The 20844-nt window shown below is 38.8% G+C and overlaps 2 protein-coding genes across 6 annotated transcripts; one reads left to right on the forward strand and one right to left on the reverse strand.

The window, feature by feature from the left end:
* Nucleotides 1–695: 695 nt before the first annotated feature.
* Nucleotides 696–16975, forward strand: LOC131325750 (uncharacterized). 5 transcript variants are annotated; one of them, XM_058358172.1, is made up of 19 exons: nucleotides 696–945; nucleotides 3380–3626; nucleotides 3725–3900; nucleotides 4129–4252; nucleotides 4571–4619; nucleotides 5573–5700; nucleotides 6175–6365; nucleotides 6498–6637; nucleotides 6731–7003; nucleotides 8326–8445; nucleotides 9040–9291; nucleotides 9669–9812; nucleotides 10017–10328; nucleotides 10426–10605; nucleotides 11086–12205; nucleotides 12763–12893; nucleotides 13772–14149; nucleotides 14278–14488; nucleotides 15311–16975. In XM_058358172.1, the coding sequence occupies exons 2-19, from the start codon at nucleotides 3388–3390 to the stop codon at nucleotides 15745–15747; spliced, it is 4605 nt and encodes a 1534-aa protein (XP_058214155.1). In that variant the 5' UTR covers nucleotides 696–945; nucleotides 3380–3387; the 3' UTR covers nucleotides 15748–16975. The 5 variants fall into 5 exon arrangements, with proteins under 5 accessions (XP_058214155.1, XP_058214157.1, XP_058214160.1 ...); XM_058358174.1 differs by lacking the exon at nucleotides 696–945 and adding an exon at nucleotides 1479–3016; XM_058358177.1 differs by lacking the exon at nucleotides 696–945 and having other exon boundaries at nucleotides 1479–3626; nucleotides 9082–9291.
* Nucleotides 16519–20844, reverse strand: LOC131325751 (3-isopropylmalate dehydrogenase, chloroplastic-like). The gene is made up of 7 exons (XM_058358178.1): nucleotides 20480–20844; nucleotides 18452–18772; nucleotides 18212–18373; nucleotides 18048–18122; nucleotides 17701–17810; nucleotides 17469–17541; nucleotides 16519–16973 (listed from the first exon to the last, which is right to left on the reverse strand). The coding sequence occupies exons 1-7, from the start codon at nucleotides 20684–20686 to the stop codon at nucleotides 16782–16784; spliced, it is 1140 nt and encodes a 379-aa protein (XP_058214161.1). The 5' UTR covers nucleotides 20687–20844; the 3' UTR covers nucleotides 16519–16781.

Below are 20844 nucleotides of genomic sequence, written 5' to 3' on the forward strand. Positions count from 1 at the left end.
GCAATAAATGTCATTTCCATTTGTAGCGAAATTAAATACAGTTGTATACTGTAGCTTTGAAAAAGCAACCAAAATTGATACTCACTATATATGTAAAACTGATGGGGAAATTTCAGAAAAAAGAAATTAATTTTGCACTTCTCTTTTATCCACATACACTACTTTTTTTTTCCGTTATTATTCAGATGAAACTACAATATCGCCCTTCATAAGTGCCGAGCTCGATTATAGTGTAAAGATAATTTTGTAATTTCACATGAGAAAATACGGAAAAAAACAGATATATAGAAGTAGTAAACAAAACGTGGAAATTGATTTCCACACCCTCCTTTTGTACAAGTGCATTTTATTTTTTGTCTTTATCTATGTAAAATTATAAAATTGCCCTTTACACATTTTTTCTTTCATGCATGAAAAAAAGGTGATCATGTAATTTCACGTCAATACAAACAAAAAAAAAAGTGCATCTAGATAAAAGGAAAGTGGGAAAATCAATGAGAAGTGATTTTGCTACTCTTATTCTCTCTAATGACACTCCCTTCTGTGTCTCTATTAAGTGGTGATTTGTTTTGTACCAGGATGGAGAGTGCCATTAGGAAAAAAAAAAAGAAGCTATAAAAATCACTTCCCAAAAAATGTATCCCATCCTCTCTGTATCGAAGGTGCATGGCGGTTTCTCTTAGCTGCCAGTGGAGCGAAAAATGTACGAACACAAGCCTGACGTGCAGAACGCGTCCCACTGCTCCATTCCTATATACAGGCCAACAAATATCACTTTCGCCAGATTTCGTGCTCCCCTTTTGCAGAGCAATAAAAACAATAAAAACTCTACTCCTAGTCTCCTACTTATGTTGCTCTTGTGGGTTGTTTGGTTCCCCAGAAAATTTCTGGGTGTGCATATACTTTGCAAGTGCTAGTAACCATTTCATGCAAGAAAACTGGAAGGTAATGGTTTTTTTTTTTGCTCGGTAAAACAAAATTTTATTGATCTTTGCAAAGGATTGCTACATGAAGGTAATGTTGGGTTCCAAGTGTTGTTGATTTTTCATGGACGCATTTCAGCTTTTTATTATGGGGGTTTTGGTTTGGTCTCTGTGTCAGAGCAAGCCCGTTTGGTTGCCGAGAAAATCTGAAGGAAAGGCAAGGAAAATGGGGGGAGTTTCGTTTTTCTACTTGTGGGTTTACCGGCCTTCATTTGTTCTGACCAAACATGAATCATAATAGCGATTCACAAACTTTTTGATATTGTGCCTAATTTTTATTTATCAACTGGTAAATAACGGCTGTGGTTGTTTTTAATCAAACAGTAAGGTTCTTCTTTGTCCTAGTCCCACTTTTTTTTTTTTGATTGATGACTTTATTTAGTTTTTTTCTTTTTTTGGGCTCTCTTCAGAAACAGGGTCTGTTGTGGCGGTGCTTATTATTTTGTTTTGTTATTACGTATTTATAGGTGTGTGTGTGTGTATATGTATATGTATATGTATTTATGTATAAACAGATGTGGTCTGCCTCTCATCCCTCCAAACCCAAATCCCTAATTTCTCAGACTTTTACTTTTCATCAAATTGCTAAGATCTTAAGTGGAGACGTTTTTGGCCTTTTAGATTTTCCTAGGTAATTGGCTATGGGTGTGGTTAACCGTAACAAAAATCACCAGCAGTTATCAACTAAACAAACCTCTCATTCCCGAAGCCAGAAGGTTTCACTAGCAAACATTCCGGGGTTGTTTGGTAAAGGTTTCGAGAGAGTTTTTTTTTTTGGCAATAAGTGGAAAGAGATTGAAAGAGATGAGAGTAATAGTGAAAGAAAACTTATTGAAAACCGTGTTTAGAGAGAGAGAGAGAGAGAGAGGGAGTTGGGGTTTTGGGAACCCAAGTTGGTGAGTGATATGTTCGTGAGTAATATAGGTGAGGGATATGTTGTGTTGTATGTATTTGTCTTGCCTGTGCACCGAACGGGTATAATGCTAGTGTATTCGTGTATAGATGTTGCTGTGTTAGGATTATGGAGTTGTAGACGAATTTACGGAGGAGAAATGAAATATAAGGGATTTGCCTTCAGAATTTTTTTTGGTTCTTCTTCTTTTTTTTTTTCTTTTTCCCGTCCATATATATTCTCAACAGATCCTTACTCTAAATAGAAGCTCCGATTCAAATAAAAGAAGTTGGGGCCTCCTGGTTATGTATGACCAGTATTTTGATGCAGAGACATGAACTTGGACTGAGATGTGGATAGCCTCTGTCCATTGCTATTTCCCCCCCCCCATTTTTGTAGATGAACCAGAATGACCAAAACCTAACCCAATTTGGGGCAATGTGTGTAACAGGTTTTGCATCACTATTTTATCATTTCTCCTACAGTCCTTTTTTCTTTTATAACCGGACGTGGCCGGCTTGGTCGACTAAGATGTTCAAAATGGTGAGATGAAACTCGAATGGCATTTGGATTTACTACCTTGTTCTGGTGAATATACGCACGACTTGCATTTGAGGAATTTCCTTAGGTTGTGTTTGGATCAAGGATATGGGACGCAATTTGTGAAGAGCTAGCAGAGGGAACAGAAAACGAGAATTCAATGTCTTCGAAAATTCAATGTGTATTTCTATCTTTTCTTTGCACTTGACAAATTGCTTCACAAATCCTTGAACCAGATATGACCTTAGTGATATTGAAAGGAAACAGGAACCACTGTTATCAAGTGATGTGCAGTGATCTTCGGATATATGGTGATTCCTATTTGAGTTCCTTATTTAATTGTTCTGAACAACCTTATTTTGTTTTTAGTTTTCTATTTCTCTGGTAATTTGATAAATGTACACTTGCTGGAGAATTAAACTGTGAGTAAGTTGGTGCAGCTGTATGTTTCTTTGGATTGCTGGTTTTGTGAATTAGCTGAAACAGACTGATTTACTTTTTATTGACATGGCATGAAATTATCTTACCAGTTCTGGTTGGCTGTAATAGTGATCCGCAGTGAATTTTATAGTTACGTTGGCATTTATGGCTGATTGCCAAGGTAACTTGGCCTTCCTATTCTCATGGCTTCATTGCACAATCCATGCAGGACGTTTCTGTTACTAGGTGGATGTAGGTTTTCTGAATACTATTACATGTTTTCAGTGCACAATGTGTGTTGGTTTTGTGCTGTTCTTGCAGGAAGATATTTTTTAGGCATTGAATAAGCTTTTCTGCAGTGAACATATAGCTTTATCATTTGAAATTCTGCCCAATTTTAGATTTTATACGATCTCATGATGGCCAATGGGTAGTGGAAAGAAAGTAAAATATAGCTTGAATCTTCTCTTGATACCATGGTGTTGGAATTTCTTTTTAACACTTTAATTCTGTTAAAGCATAGCAAGTTTTTGATTATCTGCAGTTTAAAATATGGAAAATAGACACTGTTGCAAAAATGATGACAATGGCTTGAAAATTGAGGATGTTGGCGGCCAAGTTCCCACCACTTTGGAATCTGCAACAACTAATTTATATGGCTCAAGAAGAGCAACAGGAGAAACACCTTCAGAAACTCTGCTCATCTCGAGTCCTTCCTGTGGAAAGGGAAAACATAAGGAGAAGCAAATGCAAACTCTGGCCAGGAGGACTCTGGAAAGAGTTGGGACAAGGTAAATGTGGTGTTCAGTTGAAATTTCCTTGGCAAGCATTTCATTCTTATAGAACCCCCAGTAAGGTTTTTGTTTACTTTCTCTTTTGGATCGCTAAGGGAGAATATTGAGACGGCGAAGAGTGGGAAGCATTCAAGACTTGATACCAGAGAATTGTTCAAATGCAAGAAGCAGGGCCTGAAGCCTGTGTCTAAAAGTTTTGGAAAGAACAGATTGGATGCCCATTCATATAAACAACTTCTCAGATCAAGGGCACTGAGGGGTAAGGTGACGGGTACTGTTTCTTCTTTCTACTCTGACTTTGTTTTTTATTTTTATTTTTTTTATGCTTTATCTTATTTTTTAGTTTGAGTGCATTCTAGGGGGTGGACACATGTGATTTTTGGTGTTTTGTTTGTTAAAATGGCTACAAATTTCTGCGTGCCGTGTACAAATTCAATATTACAACCAGGTTATCTAATTTGCTTGTTTGTTATTTCTGCCACTTCCCTCTATTTGGTAGAGCTTTTGCTTCAAAGGAGAGATAAAATGTCTGGAGAAGGTGGTGAGTTTATTGTAACTAATGGTTCCCCTGAAGTTGATAAGGGGGTGGCTGAGACCCGTCCTTCAAATTTGAAAATGCAAAGGTATTCACTTTCTCGAGCTCCCAAGTTCACTCTCGCTTTTGGTCATTCAAAATGTGAGATCAAATATGTGTTTCTAAACTTGAGGTTTACACAACCTATGAAGATATGCTATCAAACTGTGAAGGTGGTTTATTTCGTATTCATTCACTTTTATAAATGTCCTTATTATCATAGATTGAAGTTTGAAGTGCACCTGTTGAAGTGTTCTGGGATCAAAAAAGTCTTATGTGTTAGTACTAAAAAGGATATTAAATTCATGTCTCCCTTTTTTGTAAGTGTCTTACCGCGAGGATTATGACTTAAATCTGTATTTTCCAGGTTAACTGTGAAACCAGGCCGTGATTTTAGTACTGTCACTCTTTCAAAGGTATGTTTTCCTTTCTCTTTCACGATTTTGTCCATTGGGTATGTTGCATGGACTCTGGTATGTGTGTTGTTCGTGGCTGTTTGTCTATGTTCCAGATTCATCTGATTTTTGCATTCAAGGTTTAAAGAAACTAGCATAGAGAATTACAATTTAAAGAACTACTCTTTTTTAAGGCTTTCCAGTTTTATTCCTTTTGTTATCTTCCTTTTGGAAGGCCTTCTTTATGTGATACTGACGAGGCTTAAGCAAACTAGCATAGAGAATTACCCTTTAAAGAACTACTGTACTTTTGAACAATTTCCATTTTTATTCCTTCTATTTTCTTCGTTTGGAAGACCTTCTTTATGTCAAAGTGACGATTTACATTTCTAGCTGGCGCATTAACTTTTGGTTGATTTCGCTCTGTTATCCTTGGAAGATTTTGTGTACATAACTATGAAAATGGGTGGCGGATCAACAAAAAAAAAAAAACTATGAAAATGGGTGCTCAAAAGGAGTCAATGGCTGTCAGTTACTTGGAAGAAAATGAAACATACAGAAGATTATAGTCTTGATATGTATATGCTGTTTTCGGATGCTTGATATATGTAGTTCTTGTGCTCATAGTGTTGCAGTCTACAACTTTTGTGTAGTAAGGGAGCAAAATTCGATTTTATATTGCACTAGTACATTCGGTTTTCTCTTATATTTTATTTCGTTTTTGGTACTTTTATAAACTTGGTTGCTCTCCAAAGCCACTTCTATTTTTCAACCCTCTGAAACTTAGTGGATTCCAGTCCCTCCGAGGTTACAATTTTTGTAAACTTTTCGATAAACCTATATTGAAACCATAGTATCTGCTCACTACATTCTCACCTTTTGCTTTGCGGTTAATCTATTCCTGTTTGATAGGTCAGATGAAGTGAAAATGATGAAACCTGAATTTGCACTTAAACTATTATGCATTTTGCTAGGATGGAATGGGCTTTGAGGCTGGGCTCAGCTTGGAATGTAGGGAAGAAAAGAATGGTGATGTCCAATCAACAGAGTCTCAACCTGAAATTGATAGATGTATTATCTGCATGCTTGGTGGAAAGCTACTGTGAGTACCTCATCTCATTAGTTTCTTCTTGATACTATTGCATCTTAAACTAAGAGCCCGCTTGTTTGACATGACTAGTAATGCTGAAGGAATATAAATTCTATAGGATATACAATTCCATCGGCTGATAGATGATGAGATTAATAATACCACATCTCCCAAGGTATTATACTTCCTGCGAGTTCATATCCGCCAGTTATTCCTGGCCATAAAATTCCTAGGATATCTATGTCAACCCCCTGGTTTATAGTCCAATCCGATGTTCAATGACGGTCAAAAAAGCCCTCTAATGGTTCTCCCCTAGATTGGATTCTTCTTAGTTTGTTCATCAATCGTCTCCTCCTTTACGTTGCTATCTGTTTGCTGCTGTTTTCGAAATGGCTTTGCATTTTTGCCTTTCCTTCTCTTCTACGGGACATGTTTCTATGTATTTGTCAGAATTCAAATATAATATACTCTTGAATTAACTCCCAGGTGCTGTGATGGACGCGAGTGCAAAAAGAGCTTCCATCTCTCTTGTCTTGATCCTCCTTTCACCCATGCCCCTCCTGGAGTTTGGCATTGCAGTTGGTGTGTTCAAAAGAAGTTACAATCCGGTGTGCATGCTGTGTCTGAAGGAGTAGAGTCCGTAGTGGAAGATAGAGAGGTGGAGTCAGATCATGAAAGTAAGGCTCATGTGCAGTTTCTCCTTTTTCTCTGTAATCAATATCAATTATTCCCTCGCAGTTTATTTTCTGCTATTTACCTTGTTAGGATACCATGGTGGAAAATAACCACTAGTCCTCTGTTGCTAGCAGTGCAGAGGCAGAAGGAATTCTTGGTTAAGTACAAAGGTCTTGCTCATGTGCACAACCGTTGGATACCAGAAGAAAAGATAAAAGTGGAAAATCCAGAGCTTCTTGCAAAATATAGTCTTGCAAAATATAAGAGATACCAGGTTTAAGCTTTTGCGTCCGAGTGTTTGTCCTGATAAACTGCACATGTTCCAAAAGCAGCAGTTACATTTTTTCTAACAAAACACTTTTTCCAGAGATGGAAAACTGAGTGGACGTTACCAGATCGTTTACTACAGAAAAGGTGGTTGTGTTTACCTAAACAATGCAACAAGGATTGGGAGGACCTTACCAGTTCGTTTACTACAGAGTGGCTCGTGAAATGGACTGGTCTTGGTTATGATCATGCAACGTGGGAGTTAGAGAATAGTTCCTTTATGAAGTCACCTGAAGCTGTGAAGCTCATTGGAGAATTTGAAGGTCGGCATAAGGGTGAAAAGAGAATCTCGTGTCCTTTTGAAGGAGATAAGGTGCTTCGTGATTACTTGACTTCTCCAATGTTGTTTGCTTATAGAATTTCATATTCCACAAAGTTCTTGTTATTACTTCATCTCTCTGCGTATCCCGAGGATAGCAAGATCTTATGTTTTCATCTCTGAAATTCGTCTGCTAATTCTTTTACCCTGTCCAAGGGTAACTAAAGAAATAGTTTGTTCTATTTTCAGTAGGGACACCAATCTGGATAGTTTTTTGCTCGTAATAAGATGTGACAGCTATTTGTGTTTTGGGCCAACAACCTACGGTAATTCTCCTTATTCTACCTTTTAGGTAATGGTTTTTTAGAGGGGCTACGTAGTGCAGCTTGGCTTAAGGCACAGCCAAGTCCAGTCATCCATCTCTATATACACTATATCACAACGACTTCTATTGTTGAATTATTCAAACAAAACCTGTCTTTCGTCGGAGCTGAAAATCAATCCCTGCCACGTAAGGGGAAACATATGAGATAAGCGGCCAGAGAAACTATGTGGAATACAGTCAAAGTTGTTGTAAATGGGTCAAGCTAAAACTGATGAACCTGTTAACTCGAATTGAGGAATTTCGGGTGATAGCATAGCATAGGTCATTGCGTAAGCATTCTTGACTTGAACTTATTTCATGGGTTGGCTCAGGCAGGGGTGGAGCTAGGATTTTTTTTTTTTTGTCGTAGGGCTGGATACATGAAACCAAGAGTCATTGACAGAAACTTTCTAATCTGCCGGGTATCAATGGCAAGGTTGCTTATCAAAAAAAAAAAATCAATGGCAGGGTCAATCAGCGTAGTCATTCCCAAGTCCCAAGAGTCCGATTGAAGGTAAAGATGGGATAATTTGTATTTGAAGTTTCATAAACTTCGGCAGGCCAAATGTATCAAAACCGACTGTACAATGTGAAGCATTATAGGAGGGCGTTCTGAGTCAGTGGGTCAGCTGACCCCACTTGCCACCATGAAAGGATCCATCTACTTCTAGTTCTTACTTGATTGTAGATCTATAGTTACGGCCTGTTTTGAGCTCATATTTACTGACGTGAACCTAGCAAGTGATCCCCAAATTTGTGAACTGTATAAAATCTTGTGTGAATACACATATCAAGATACTTACAGGAAAAAAATTCTAAAGCTGATGCGCACGAGCTCAGACAATAATAGAAGTTAGCCTTTGGCACTTCTATTGATCCCCTTGAAATCAAGAGAAACTTATTTCTTTGTCTTGGTGATGTCTATAGTCTCTGGCTTATACTTCTTTTCATACTTGTAAGATGTATGGTTATGAATTATGACTTACAGGTTATTTGTCTGCTGGTTTTGCAGGGAGGGGAAGTTACATTATCTGGAGGCTCACCAGGGGTACAACATGAACCTAGTAGTAACATCAACAAGCTTCGTGAATTTTGGCTAAGAGGGCGGAATGCTCTTGTATACGATGATCAGGTACATGCTAGTCACTGCGATACATAATTCCTGAAATCGCAGACGTATAAGGGGTGTATTTGGATCGAACTTTGGGTAAGGAAGAGGAAAATAGAAAGTTAAAAGGCCTAACAGCTCACAATGGTTAGATCCTAGAACTTTATTTGCATTTCCTTAGCAAAATCTGTGATTCAAATACAACCTTAAGATGTTGCTTTGAGCGCTTCATTTCAAGCTGCTATTTTGCTAGGCTTGGCCGCTTAGTAGCTTTTATCAAGCTTAATGTTATCATGTCATCCAAATTAAAAGTAGGCTAGTTGCTAATTCTCAAGTTGAAGTTCCATATTCTCCTTGCTTATTAATCACAATGAATAATTTTGCTAGTAAAGCTAAATAATGTTCAATGTCTTCAAAATTTTCTTGTGCAATGATCACCTACTGATGTGTAGTTTTCTCCCGCATATCCCCTCTCAAAAACTATCTACCTAAATTTTAAGTCTTATGAGATGTATTCTACCTATCTAACGAACAAATGATCTAAAAACTGTTTACAGTTGCTTTATATATGTTAAACACTTGACTGAAACTGACTGGTTTGGTGACTGGATTTTGCAGGAGCGCATTGTAAATGTGATCTTGTTCATCTTATCCTTGCAGGATAATACTCTGCCTTTTCTAATCATCACCACATCCTCTTCTCTTTCCACATGGGAAGCTGAGTTCTCACAGCACAAATCAGATATTAATTTTGTTGTCTATAAAGGGAACAAAGATGTACGAGCTAGTATCAGGTCTCTGGAGTTCTACAATGAAGATGGTTGCCTAATGTTTCAAGTACTATTATCACCTATTGATGCTGTTCTTGAGGTACATCTCCTAAACCAAGTAATTTATGTTCACCGATGACCTATTTACGTATAGAATGGTTATAGTCATCCGATAACATATTTATTGCCTGCCAGGGTGAGTTTTTTTGGGTAAATTTGCCCGGGTGAGTTGTTCTGCATGTTTTTGTTTTTTGAGTTATTCTGCCTATTTTTTTATTATTTATAACTGGATTCTTAGGGGGGGGGGGGGGGGGTTGTAAATTTTTTACCATTGGTTTGTGACTTTGTAGTGTTTACACAATTTTATCAATACACTCTTATCCAACTTGGAGAAACAGATAGGTTTCATTCCATGATAAATTTAAGGGAAGAAGTTAAACTCACTCTGTGCATCTCCTTTTATTTACTCTTTTTCAGCAGGATTCAAGGATATTAGATGGCATTAAATGGGGGGCACTCATTGTAGATGAGTACCAACGAAGTTGTATGTCTAGCCATCATGAACGAATAAAGGAACTAAATGCACATATGAAGCTACTTCTTGTCAACAATAGAATCAAGGTAAAAACAGTCCATATGTTGGATTTGAGCCTTTATTTCGTTTCATTTCGTCTCATTTTGGTTTTTTTTTTTTTTTTGTCCCTGGTGCTTTGGAAAGTTTGAGCCTCTGTTTCCTCAACTTAAATTTCTGAGCCTCATCATAGTTTGGTTCTGTATGGGTTTGGTGTTTCCTCAACTTCGTTCATCTTCTGCTTGGCCTTTCAGAATATGAGATATGAGTACCTTCATCTGCTTTCCATCCTTGATTCGGGACGGGATGGGGTTGAAGAAAAAGCTTCTGAGAATGACTCTAAGAATGATATTTGCAAGCTGAAAGCGAAATTGGCTTCTTTTGTTGCGTTTGAAAGCAAGCCTCGTACTTCAAGGTTTGTTGAATATTGGGTTCCCGTCCAGCTTTCAAATGTACAACTTGAGCAGTATTGTGCTACATTGCTGTCAAGTGCAACGCTGCTTTGCTCGCATTTGAGGAATGATTTGGTCGATTCCCTTCGCAAAATTCTTATTATGACAAGAAAGGTTTGGCCTTCAATTTGACTAAAGATGTTTTGTTCCAGGCTTTTTCAATCCTTGTAAGGATTTTTGTTTTTTAGCTTAACCGGTTATGTCTTTACAGTGCTGTGACCACCCCTATCTTGTGGATACGGAGCGTTCTTTGCGAGCATCTATTATCAGAGATTTTCCCGTGAGTGAGCATTTAGGTGCTGAGATAGAAATGAGTGGAAAACTGCAACTTCTTGACAAGTTCCTTTTCAAGATTAAAGAACGAGGTTTAAGGGTGCTGATTCTTTTTCAGGTAGCCAAGTAATTTTGGTAGCATTCCAGCTTTTTCTTTGTTATTGTCCACATTGCACTGTTGGTACTTTGATGGATTGCTTGATAGGGCAAAGGTGGGTATACTAAGCATGCCTATGCAGGGGGCATACCTTCAACTCTATGTCATTGTGTGGCGATAAATTGATCATTAGGGAGGGTATCCACAAACTTGCAATATATCTACTCAATAATCAACAGAGTTTTTTGGTTCAGAGTATTGCCTAAAATTAACACACTTAAACACACGCACACCCCAATCTGCAATAGAAATCTCAAAATTAAAAGTCCAGCTAGGATTTTTGGTGAACCTCACTTCAGCATTATTTTATGTGGTCTAGCTTTTGATATATGATATTTGCTGCGATGCCTGTTCTGGTAAAAGTGCTGGTAGTTTTATGTCATTTCTTTGAGAGTTAAACTTTTAGACTGTACTACCCCTTGATGTTTTGGACATTTACAGTCGATTGGTGGTTCTGGAGTGATATCTACTGGAGACATTTTGGATGACTTTGTTCATGAAAGATTTGGCAAAGATTCTTATGCACACATTGATAGTGGAAAAATCGCCCATTCGAAGAAGCAAGCCACCCTGGATTGTTTCAACAATAAAGAGAGCAACAAGTTTGTGTTTTTAATAGAAAGTCGGGCTTGTCTTCACAGCATTAAGCTTTCTTCTATAGATCTAGTTGTCCTATTTAACAGTGATTGGGACCCACTGAATGATCTAAGAGCCCTCGAGAAGATCACTATTGAGTCGCAGTTTGAGGAGTTGAAAGTATTCCGTTTGTATTCGTCTCATACTGTGGAGGAGAAAGTACTCATTCTTGCCAAGGAAGGTCTCCCTCTTGATAGCAAAATTGAGAATATAATCCGGAGTACTTGTCACATGTTGCTAACTTGGGGTGCTCTACATCTATTTAATAAGCTTGATGACTTCCATGGTGGCCATAGCTCCTTAGTTTCACATTTGAATCTCACTTTTGAAGAGTTTTTGACAACCGATGTGGTCACTGAGTTTTCAGCTTTGTTACCCAATGACGGTGAGAAGAGGAATCCTAATAACTCGATCATTTTAGAGGTGAATCGGACTGAAGGAGCTTATCCCAGAAATATTTCATTACCTGGAGAACTGGATTTGGAAACTCAGTCAGTGGACAATATTTCAACGATACAGCGATTGTTGCACAACGAACCAACCCACGTCTTTTGGGAAAATTTACTTGATGGAAGGAATCCCAGGTGGAAATTTTTGTCTGGTTCATCTCCAAAGATCAGTCGACGAACCCAGGACTTGGTTGGCTCGCCAGAAGAACCTACATGTATGGAAGATGGTGGAGGAAGGAAACGTAGGACGGTGGTCCATAACACTTTTGAGCTTATGTGTTCAAGTTCATCTCCAAAGATCGGTCAACGAACCCAGAACTTGGTTGGCTCGCCGGAAGAACCTACATGTATGGAAGATGGTGTAGGAAGGAAACGTAGGACGGTGGTCCATAACACGTTTGAGCTTATGTGTTCAAAACCAAGGACGAAGAGGAACAGGAAACTGCATTCTTGGGGCAAAGACATCAACCTGGCTAGTATTGTCAAACTTCTCTTCTACTTTTTTGGTTTCTTTGGCTGCACATAAATAGTTTTACTTCACGTCCTGTTTACTTTTGCTTTGCTACCTTCTTGTTTCAGCAGCGGGACACTCTACTTGTCAAGGAACAAAACTTAGTTTCTTTTCGTTTCCACAAAAATGGCCAAATCATTCCTGTTTCCGAGTAAACCAAAACGGACCACCAGTGGAGTCCCAATGGGCAATGGTTCCACCAATATGTACGAGATACACGAAAACTTGTTGAAACACCACGAAATATACTGAAACATAAGTTGTTTCGGCACCTGTTACAATGACATTTTCATACAACGAATATTCTTTGGACATTTCAATTTTGTTTCGGCAATGTTTACAAAATGTTTCAGAAAAATTTCGTTGATGTTTCTGAAACCTTTCTGTATCCTAGCTGACCGGAATAACATACTAGGAACTTGATCCTTGTTGCCAGTAGGAAATCTATATACTTTTCTTATCCATCTGATAGTATGTATAATCCCAATTGCAATTATGTATTCTTCTTCATTTCTCCTACAGCTCAATGTGTCTCAAGAGGAAGTAATGGAACAAATGCCTTAACCTTAGACCAAGAAGCCAGGCAGCGGTATAGAGAAGTTAATTCCATCATTGGAGAGGCGCCTACTTTGGAATTTAGGAAACAACCTCAGGTATGTGACAGTTCGTTGCTGCGTTTTCTACGAACCTCCATGAATGTTGTGTAAGAATTAGAGTAGTGACTTCTTATCCAAGTCGAAAGAATCTCCTCGGTCATAGGCTTCCTGATGGGTTAGATTTGTCTTTCGTGTTCTATTCAATTTTTCCTACACTTTTTCTCGCTAAATAAGGTGTTATGCTCATTGAACTTCCCATATCTTACCTTAGCTATTACATTAGCAGGCACAGAAATCCTGCTGCATAGATAGAATGAAATTCAACCATTATGGTGGTTCTTCTTATAAGTATGAATGTAAGACAAGTTGTCCTGAGGAAAGTCAACTCGAAAGTATCCGGAACTTGATACCACCGATGTGCTTTATTGTACATGGTCATTTCAAATTACCCGTCCTGTAATTTCTTCTTATACCCTCATTCCCATTGAGCTATCCGAAGGCTCACTTTTGCTAGCATCAACTAGACGCAGGAAAGTTATTTGTTGGAAAAGTGAAATGAGACAAAGGAAAATGAAATCTAATTTCGTGTGTGTATTCATTTTACAAGGGAACTTCATTATAAAGTTTAAGAAAAAGGCAGTTGAATTTGAATGGATGTCAGAAATAAGAATCCTCCAAAATCTTGCAATTTATGCAAGATAAGTTCTGAGCAAAAACTAATCCCAGGAAAGTTGAGGATAATGTTCTGAAAACTTTCCTCCCAAGTCACCATTGGAAAAAAGCAAGAATCGTAGATTTTTCCATACTTCCCTTAACTTTTCCGACAACTGAAGGAGTCGTAAACTCTGTCATCGGGTCACTTCCAAGTTCCAGTGTACCATACTGCTCTGCCATTCTAATTTTGAAGCTTCATTTGCATTTCACTGTTGTGGCAGCTACATGTCTCTACTGATGTTCCATCGGATGAATGTGGCATAACTATAACCAATGTGACTGCTTCCATCTTGGTTCAAAACCATCGGAGCCGTCAATGTCATCCCTCAGCACGACAGGCACAAGCACCAATACCTCCAGCAAGAGTGGATTCAACAGGATTGCCAAATTCATTTCTTTGGCAACCTTTCACAGTTGGGTCTTTACAGCCGTCCATAGGAGCAATTGAAACAGGTGAGTCGATTCAAAGCATGGCCACTGTTCCAAATGGAAACAACTCTCTGCAAGCTTCCCATGTGCCTCAGCCAGATCTGCTCCAAATGGAAATTGAAAGGATACAGAAGGCTGAGGAGCAAGCTCTGAAGATCCATGAAGACACGGTTTGTCTAAGTAACTTTGACTTCTTTTGCAAAAAAGAAAAAGAAGAATTTGATGACCGATGATCAATCTTTCAATTGGGTGCCTTCAGTCCTTCCCATTTTTGTTAATAATATTCTTCTTCATGTAGAAATTGCAGCTCAAAGTGGAATGTGAAAAGGAGATAGATGAGATACGTAAGAAGTATGACAGGTTGCTTCAGCATGATGTGATGGTTTTGTTGCAAAAGAAAAAGGATTTTGAGACCCATTACAACAAAATTTATGTGAATAAGTTACTGGCCGAGACTTACGCACTAACCTATGAGGGTGACAAGGCTGGGTTGCTCGGAACAGAACAAGGTATTTAACTCTTTGAGACCAGATATTTCATTGTGTTTATGAACCCTTTTTATTCAGATTTCCTGTGATCTCATGGTGATAACTTTCAATTAAAAAAGACAAGTCCTGCATTCAACCTCGCACACTTGCAGATGCTATGTTTTCAAGCCTATTGCTTACTCATTTCACTTGGAAAAATTCTACTTCGTATTTCGTAAGGAAAGATTCTCTAAAGTTATTTACACTTGCACCAATCAAATTCTTAGTTTTGGTTATCCTGGATGGTTGGTACCGGCAATAGAGAAACGGAATATGCGAAGTTGTCGTACTTAGTGTGTACACTTGAAGTTTGAACTACCAGCATTTGTGACTACGTACTCCAGTCATTATTAGATGTGCAAAGCAGCCCCCAAGTTTACATTCTCATATAATTTTGATCAGATAGAAAACATGAATGAGAGCTCTCTTGGTGCATGTTTTAAGCATTCTAATGGGCATGCATAATCATATGCCGCATGATTAATACTTAAGAGCTTTTCCATGCATGCTTCTTAGACTTCCTTACACATACACATTGTTGTTTATAACATGTCGCTTAAATCTTTAACAAAATTAGTTTTCTTTTAGCACCAAAAATCTTTGCTTCACTTTGTAAGGCTGTTAATGGATCAAGAACTTGAGAAAGAAAAGGAAATGCGGAAATAGCTGGATTTAACCTTTGTTAGATCGTTTTAACTTTCCTGTTTTCTTTCCCTCGCCCAATTCCTTGATCCAAGGACATCCAAGCGGAATGAATTTTTTCCTCTTAGGACCAGATGGCGTTTGATACTTTTCTTCTTGCAGCAAATGTACCTGAGTTCATGGATGCGATATCTGAATTCTATCTTCAGCAATCTGCTGTGAGGAATAGTACGACAACTCTCGAAAAATCTTCCAGCCCTTTGATCCATCGGAGGGGGAGCTATGGTGGTGGATGTGAACTTCGAGCCCCAGCTCCACACCTACAGCACTTGAGACCACCTTCCACAGAAGTGGGGCTGCCCCACCGCCTCCCATCCCATGCTCCCACAAAGTTGCCGATTCACCGAGCTCCCAGTAATTTGTCTGTACCGTCTTGTGGACTGGCTCAAGTAACTGAACCCGTCAAAAGCCAATGGCGGAGTAGTGGGATTAATCAACCAGACATCATTACAGGGTTACCGGTTATTGATGGTTTTCTGCCCATGGGCACCGAACTTCTGAGACAGTTCATAACTCCTCTCAAATTTACTTCTGCTTGAGTTACCATCAAACTCAATTATTCTTTCCTGTCCCAAGGACTTGATCAGGGAAAAGTCGGGTTTCTTCCGGGTGATTATGTGGAGAGATGAACGCGGTTGGGGTGTTTAAAAGTTTGAAGACAGTTTTGTTCCATTAGTCGTAGGGGACTCTCAGTTCTTCTGTAGAGGTTGAGCAAAGGAAATGTACAGCCATAGATAGACAGATAGCACACATGTTCGAGGCATCATCTTCAGTTAGTTATCACAGAAAATGGTACAGCCGTTGTCACAAAATAGGAAAAATTCTCTCTTGTACTTCCATCTGATTTCGTGCACAAATTACGGAGTATTGCATATTATACAGATATTTCAAGCAATCAAATTTTACATGTTCTTGCACTGCTCCTTTGAAGTTTTCACGTTCGTTACGAGTCAAATTTGCAAGGGCCAAGGTTTTGATTGCATAAATTCTTGCATAACAAAAAATAAAAACCTAATCACCAATCCGAATACAACGAGAGAAACTACATTTCCGAGGATTTATAAGCACAAAACAATAACACAAACCCTAGTAGTTCATAAGCTCCATGCCAATTAAGGCACCACTGAAGCAAAAGATCCTTTGCCAGCAGCCAGAAAACATCAATTTTATGCACCTTCTTTGGCAAACATAGTGCTGCAAAACTTATCTTTCTAGAGGAAACTAATTTGTACAGAGCAGAAATATTAACCATGCCCTCTGCAAACAGTTAAGAGGCAATCCCCAAGAGTTAATATAGACAAAGTAACGAGTAAAAATAAAATATGATACTTTTATTCCATCCGACAAAATAAGAATACGAAAGCATATAAGGTACTTTATACGAGGAACAAAGTTTTCTTCTCCGCCGTTGAGCTATTCATGCCGGTTTATCTTCTTAAAAATCATCACGGTGATGTAGTCATATCCCCTCACAACTACAAAAAAAAATTAAAAGCACATATCACAAGGAACTACTTGCAGTCCACTCGTCCAGCCCTTGCCAAAATGTATATAAACCTATAAAGAAGCACCTTTAGAGATGATCAATAATTGCTTTCGTAAAATCAGTGGTCGATGAAGAGCCACCTAGGTCAGCAGTTCGGTACTTCCCCTCGGAAATGGTGTTAAGAATAGCATCCTGGATCCGGTCAGCTTTATCATGCAGCTCAAGATGGCGAAGCATTGTGACCGAACTCAGTAGTAGAGCTGTCGGGTTTGCCAAATTCTGCACAGATTGGAACCAAAGTGCAAGTTACTGATTAGGAACTTGACTCCTTAAAAATGAAACTTGCACCAAAGAGTGAGTTGAGTACGATGAAAGAGAGAAAACATCGCACAGCACCATAACAGGAAAAAGAGCAACTCAAACAGAAGTACAGAACAGGGTAATCCTATATATGAGGGTTTACTCCACTCATCTTCCCACTACCCCCACACAAAAGAAAGAAAGATGAAGCAAGAGCATAAACAACCAATAGTCAGACCTTTAATCTGTGGTCAGAAGTACAGAGAAGCAATGAGGTGTGTAATCAGATTCCCATGAAGGATCCCAGCACTTAACTTATCTAAAGTAGCCTCCAACTAAATGACGACACGTCCACAATACTAGCATCTGAATCGATCAATCATTCAGATAAATAGTTGGATTCTCTCCTTTTCGATTTGACTACATCTGCCCACTTCTATTACACAGGGCACAAAAATATACTAACTCACTGACCTTTCCAGCAATATCAGGTGCTGAACCATGTACAGCCTCAGCAAGAGCAATGCCTCCCTCACCAATATTGCAGCTGCACAGGAGGTCAAATGAAGTGAGCTGGAGTGTATTTATCAAATTTTATTCCATTTTGAAGACGAATGAGAATATAAATACATATACTTATGCGTTCGATAGAAAAGTACCATAAAGAAACTTGTATAAAGTAGTATCCATAACAAAACAAAGATACCTTGGTGTTAGGCCCAATCCCCCAATCAACCCGGCACAAAGATCACTAATAATGTCACCATACAGGTTAGGCATCACCAGAACATCGAACAGAGCTGGATTCTTCACAAGCTGTATAAAGGAATGCAACTACTTAGCGTTGTTCATTAACTCCCATTTTGAGTGAAGATTTCCATTCACTTATATTCAGACGGAAAAACACACAAACGCCGTTTACAATGACATCATTTGGAAATGCAACTTGTAATGAAGGGGACACAGTGATCCGTTGGACACATACTTAAAACCACTAGGGTACTGTTGCTATTCATGTAACGCAAGCATTAATAATGAGAGACTTGTTTATACCATCATACAGCAGTTGTCAATGACCACTTCCTCATATTTTATATCAGGATACTTCTCAGCGACCTCGCGACAACACTGCACAAGAACCAATCAAACTCAAGTATTGTGCCATAGATTCAAATAATCATAATATTAAGGGATTAAGTATTTCCAACAGTCAAGACCTTAAGAAAAAGACCATCTGTTTTTTGCATGATGTTGGCTTTGTGGATTGCGGACACTCTGTCTCTCCCATGGGCCTTGGCATAGTGAAAGGCATATTCAGCCACCCTAAGACTTGCTTGACGGGTAATAATCTTCAGACTTTCAACCACACCTCTCACCACCTAACATCATATAAACGGACTCCATCAAATCAACATGTGATGTATGTTTTTCTGCAAGCATTTGTCAAATAAACTTACTTGATGCTCAAGACCACTATACTCCCCTTCTGTGTTCTCACGGATGGTGATGAGATCTACATCATCATAGCGAGTCTTGTAGCCGGGGAGACTGTAGCAAGGTCTAACATTGGCATACAAATTGAGTTCTTTCCTTAAAGTAAGGTTCAAGGACCTATGACCCTTTCCAATTGGCGTGGCCATCGGCCCTTTCAAGCCAACCTTATTTCTCCGCACTGATTCCAAACTTTCCCACGTGAGAAAACTCTGGGTTCTGGGATCAACTTCCTGCCCAACATAGTGTTCCTCCCATTCAATTGGCACTTCAGCTGCTCTGAATACCTGCATTAGACAAGATCATAACATTGTACGCTTACAAACCAATAGGGAAGCATAGCTAATGACTCCCTACAAAAAAAAAATATAGCAACATGATTATTCATCAGAGTTACTTTAAGATCATCTAACAAGCCCTCTTAGTTCATGATTGATGTCTCTCCAACTTTTTCCACACTTTAAAACAGCGATTTGTACTAATTACATCGCACTGACTCACAAAGCAGCCATCAATACTCCGTTTCAAGACAGAGTAAAAGTGGTGAGAGGAGATAATTTGAATTATAAAGCTCAAGATTTCCATATTAAGGAAGTTGCAGAAGGGAAAAAGGCATCCACTTCACCATGCACTACGCATGGCTTAATCAAAGGGAGGCCTCAGGTCTGCTATTGAATATAATAACAGACATGACAGCTTCTTCATAATTTACCCCATTTTTCAGCAAGAAAACAATGCGAATAGTCACTGAGGCCATGTCCAGCCCCTTGCCCAAATCTTGAGTCAAACGTAAACTTTTTTAACCTCCCACATCCTTCTCAACTTAACAAATCAAGGGAGACACTTTATTTTCGCCCAAATCTTATGAAGCCTAGTTTGTGGTTCCCAATTTATCCATGCATGACGCTTTGCGGAGGTTAATTTGTGGATTTCAATTTTATCCGCAAGGAAGCTTTTTATCAAATTTATGTTTGAATTTGCATTTGCACATTTGGAATGTTTCATATGAATCATATTGAATGAAGGTTTGGAATTGTCTGAATACAATTTGTAACACTACATAAACCACAAACTGCATCTTTGATGTATAGTTGCACATTCAATTTCAATGTATCTGATTATTTAGGAATGGAGAAAAAAAGACCGATGCAAGATTTCGAAGTTGGGTGGGCGAATACTAATTTTGCCAATACAGTTTGTAAACTACCACGAAACATCATCTTTTATATTTTCGATCAGCATATTGTACTACTAGATATCGTAACATATACTTATAACTGCATACAATCTTGCACACCTCCATTTGTTTTAGAAAGCAAAATCGTATGAGTATTACAAAAGATAAAGTAGTTTCAAAAGCAACTCTATCTTTCGCAAAACTTTTAGTTGGGTGGGTGATGGATTGTTAAAAATAATGTTGCGGCCAGCAAAGTTATGCAATTTTAAAGACTTCGAGAAAAATCTACTATAAATCGACGGAAAATTTGAAGCGTGGGTAGGGCGGTCGCTGGGCACAGCCGCCGCTTGTTCCGTCCTTGCGGCAACAAGGGACTGGAAAACAGCCAAGACGCCGGTATTAGGAGCCACTCAAGTGCCAGGAGAATTGTAACGACCCGACCCGGCTGACCATGGATCCCCTTTCCGCCATAACACTTGGCCTAAAGGTATACCTAAGAAGGTGACACGTAGCCCTACGTGGGTGTTAAATATACCAATTGAAATTCTAGCTCCCAACCAATGTGGCACTAAGTAGTCACTTGAGTTCAGGTGTTCAACTCATTTTCCAAGGTGCTAATCTAACTATTCTAACAACACTTTTGCTGATAAAGAAAAAAAACAAAACAAAGACTGCAAGTAAAAAAGAGCAAAATTTCTTGTGCATGTAACACAAAGTTTAAATTGAGAAGAAGGAAAAAAAAACGATTCAAGAACTAAATTCAGACAATTATGAATACTAGGATATGGATATGTGTGGGTATAACAGAAAGAGGGACCTGTTTGACGGAGTTGGCGATTTCGGGGCCGATTCCGTCGCCAGGAAAGAGAGTGGCTCGGATGAGATTGGAGTCGGCGGAGGAGGAAGAGAGGCTCCGATCGAAAACCCAAGAAGCCGCAGGTGAATAAGTAGTAGGGGATTGATTCGAGAGGATCTCTCTCGCAGCACGGCTACGAAGGACGCGTCTCACGATTTGGGAAGCCATCACCGAAACAAACCTACGATGTGCTCCTGACCAACACAATCGAACACGGCCTAATCACAGAGAGAGAGAGAGAGAGAGAGAGATTCTGCTAGAGAGAGACAGAAACAGCGTCAGTGAGAACCAAAAAAAAAAAAAAAAGGAAAAATATTTGGTTGTTA

This window comes from Rhododendron vialii, chromosome 5a (genome assembly GCF_030253575.1).
Source record: "Rhododendron vialii isolate Sample 1 chromosome 5a, ASM3025357v1".
NCBI classification, from domain to species: domain Eukaryota; kingdom Viridiplantae; phylum Streptophyta; class Magnoliopsida; order Ericales; family Ericaceae; genus Rhododendron; species Rhododendron vialii.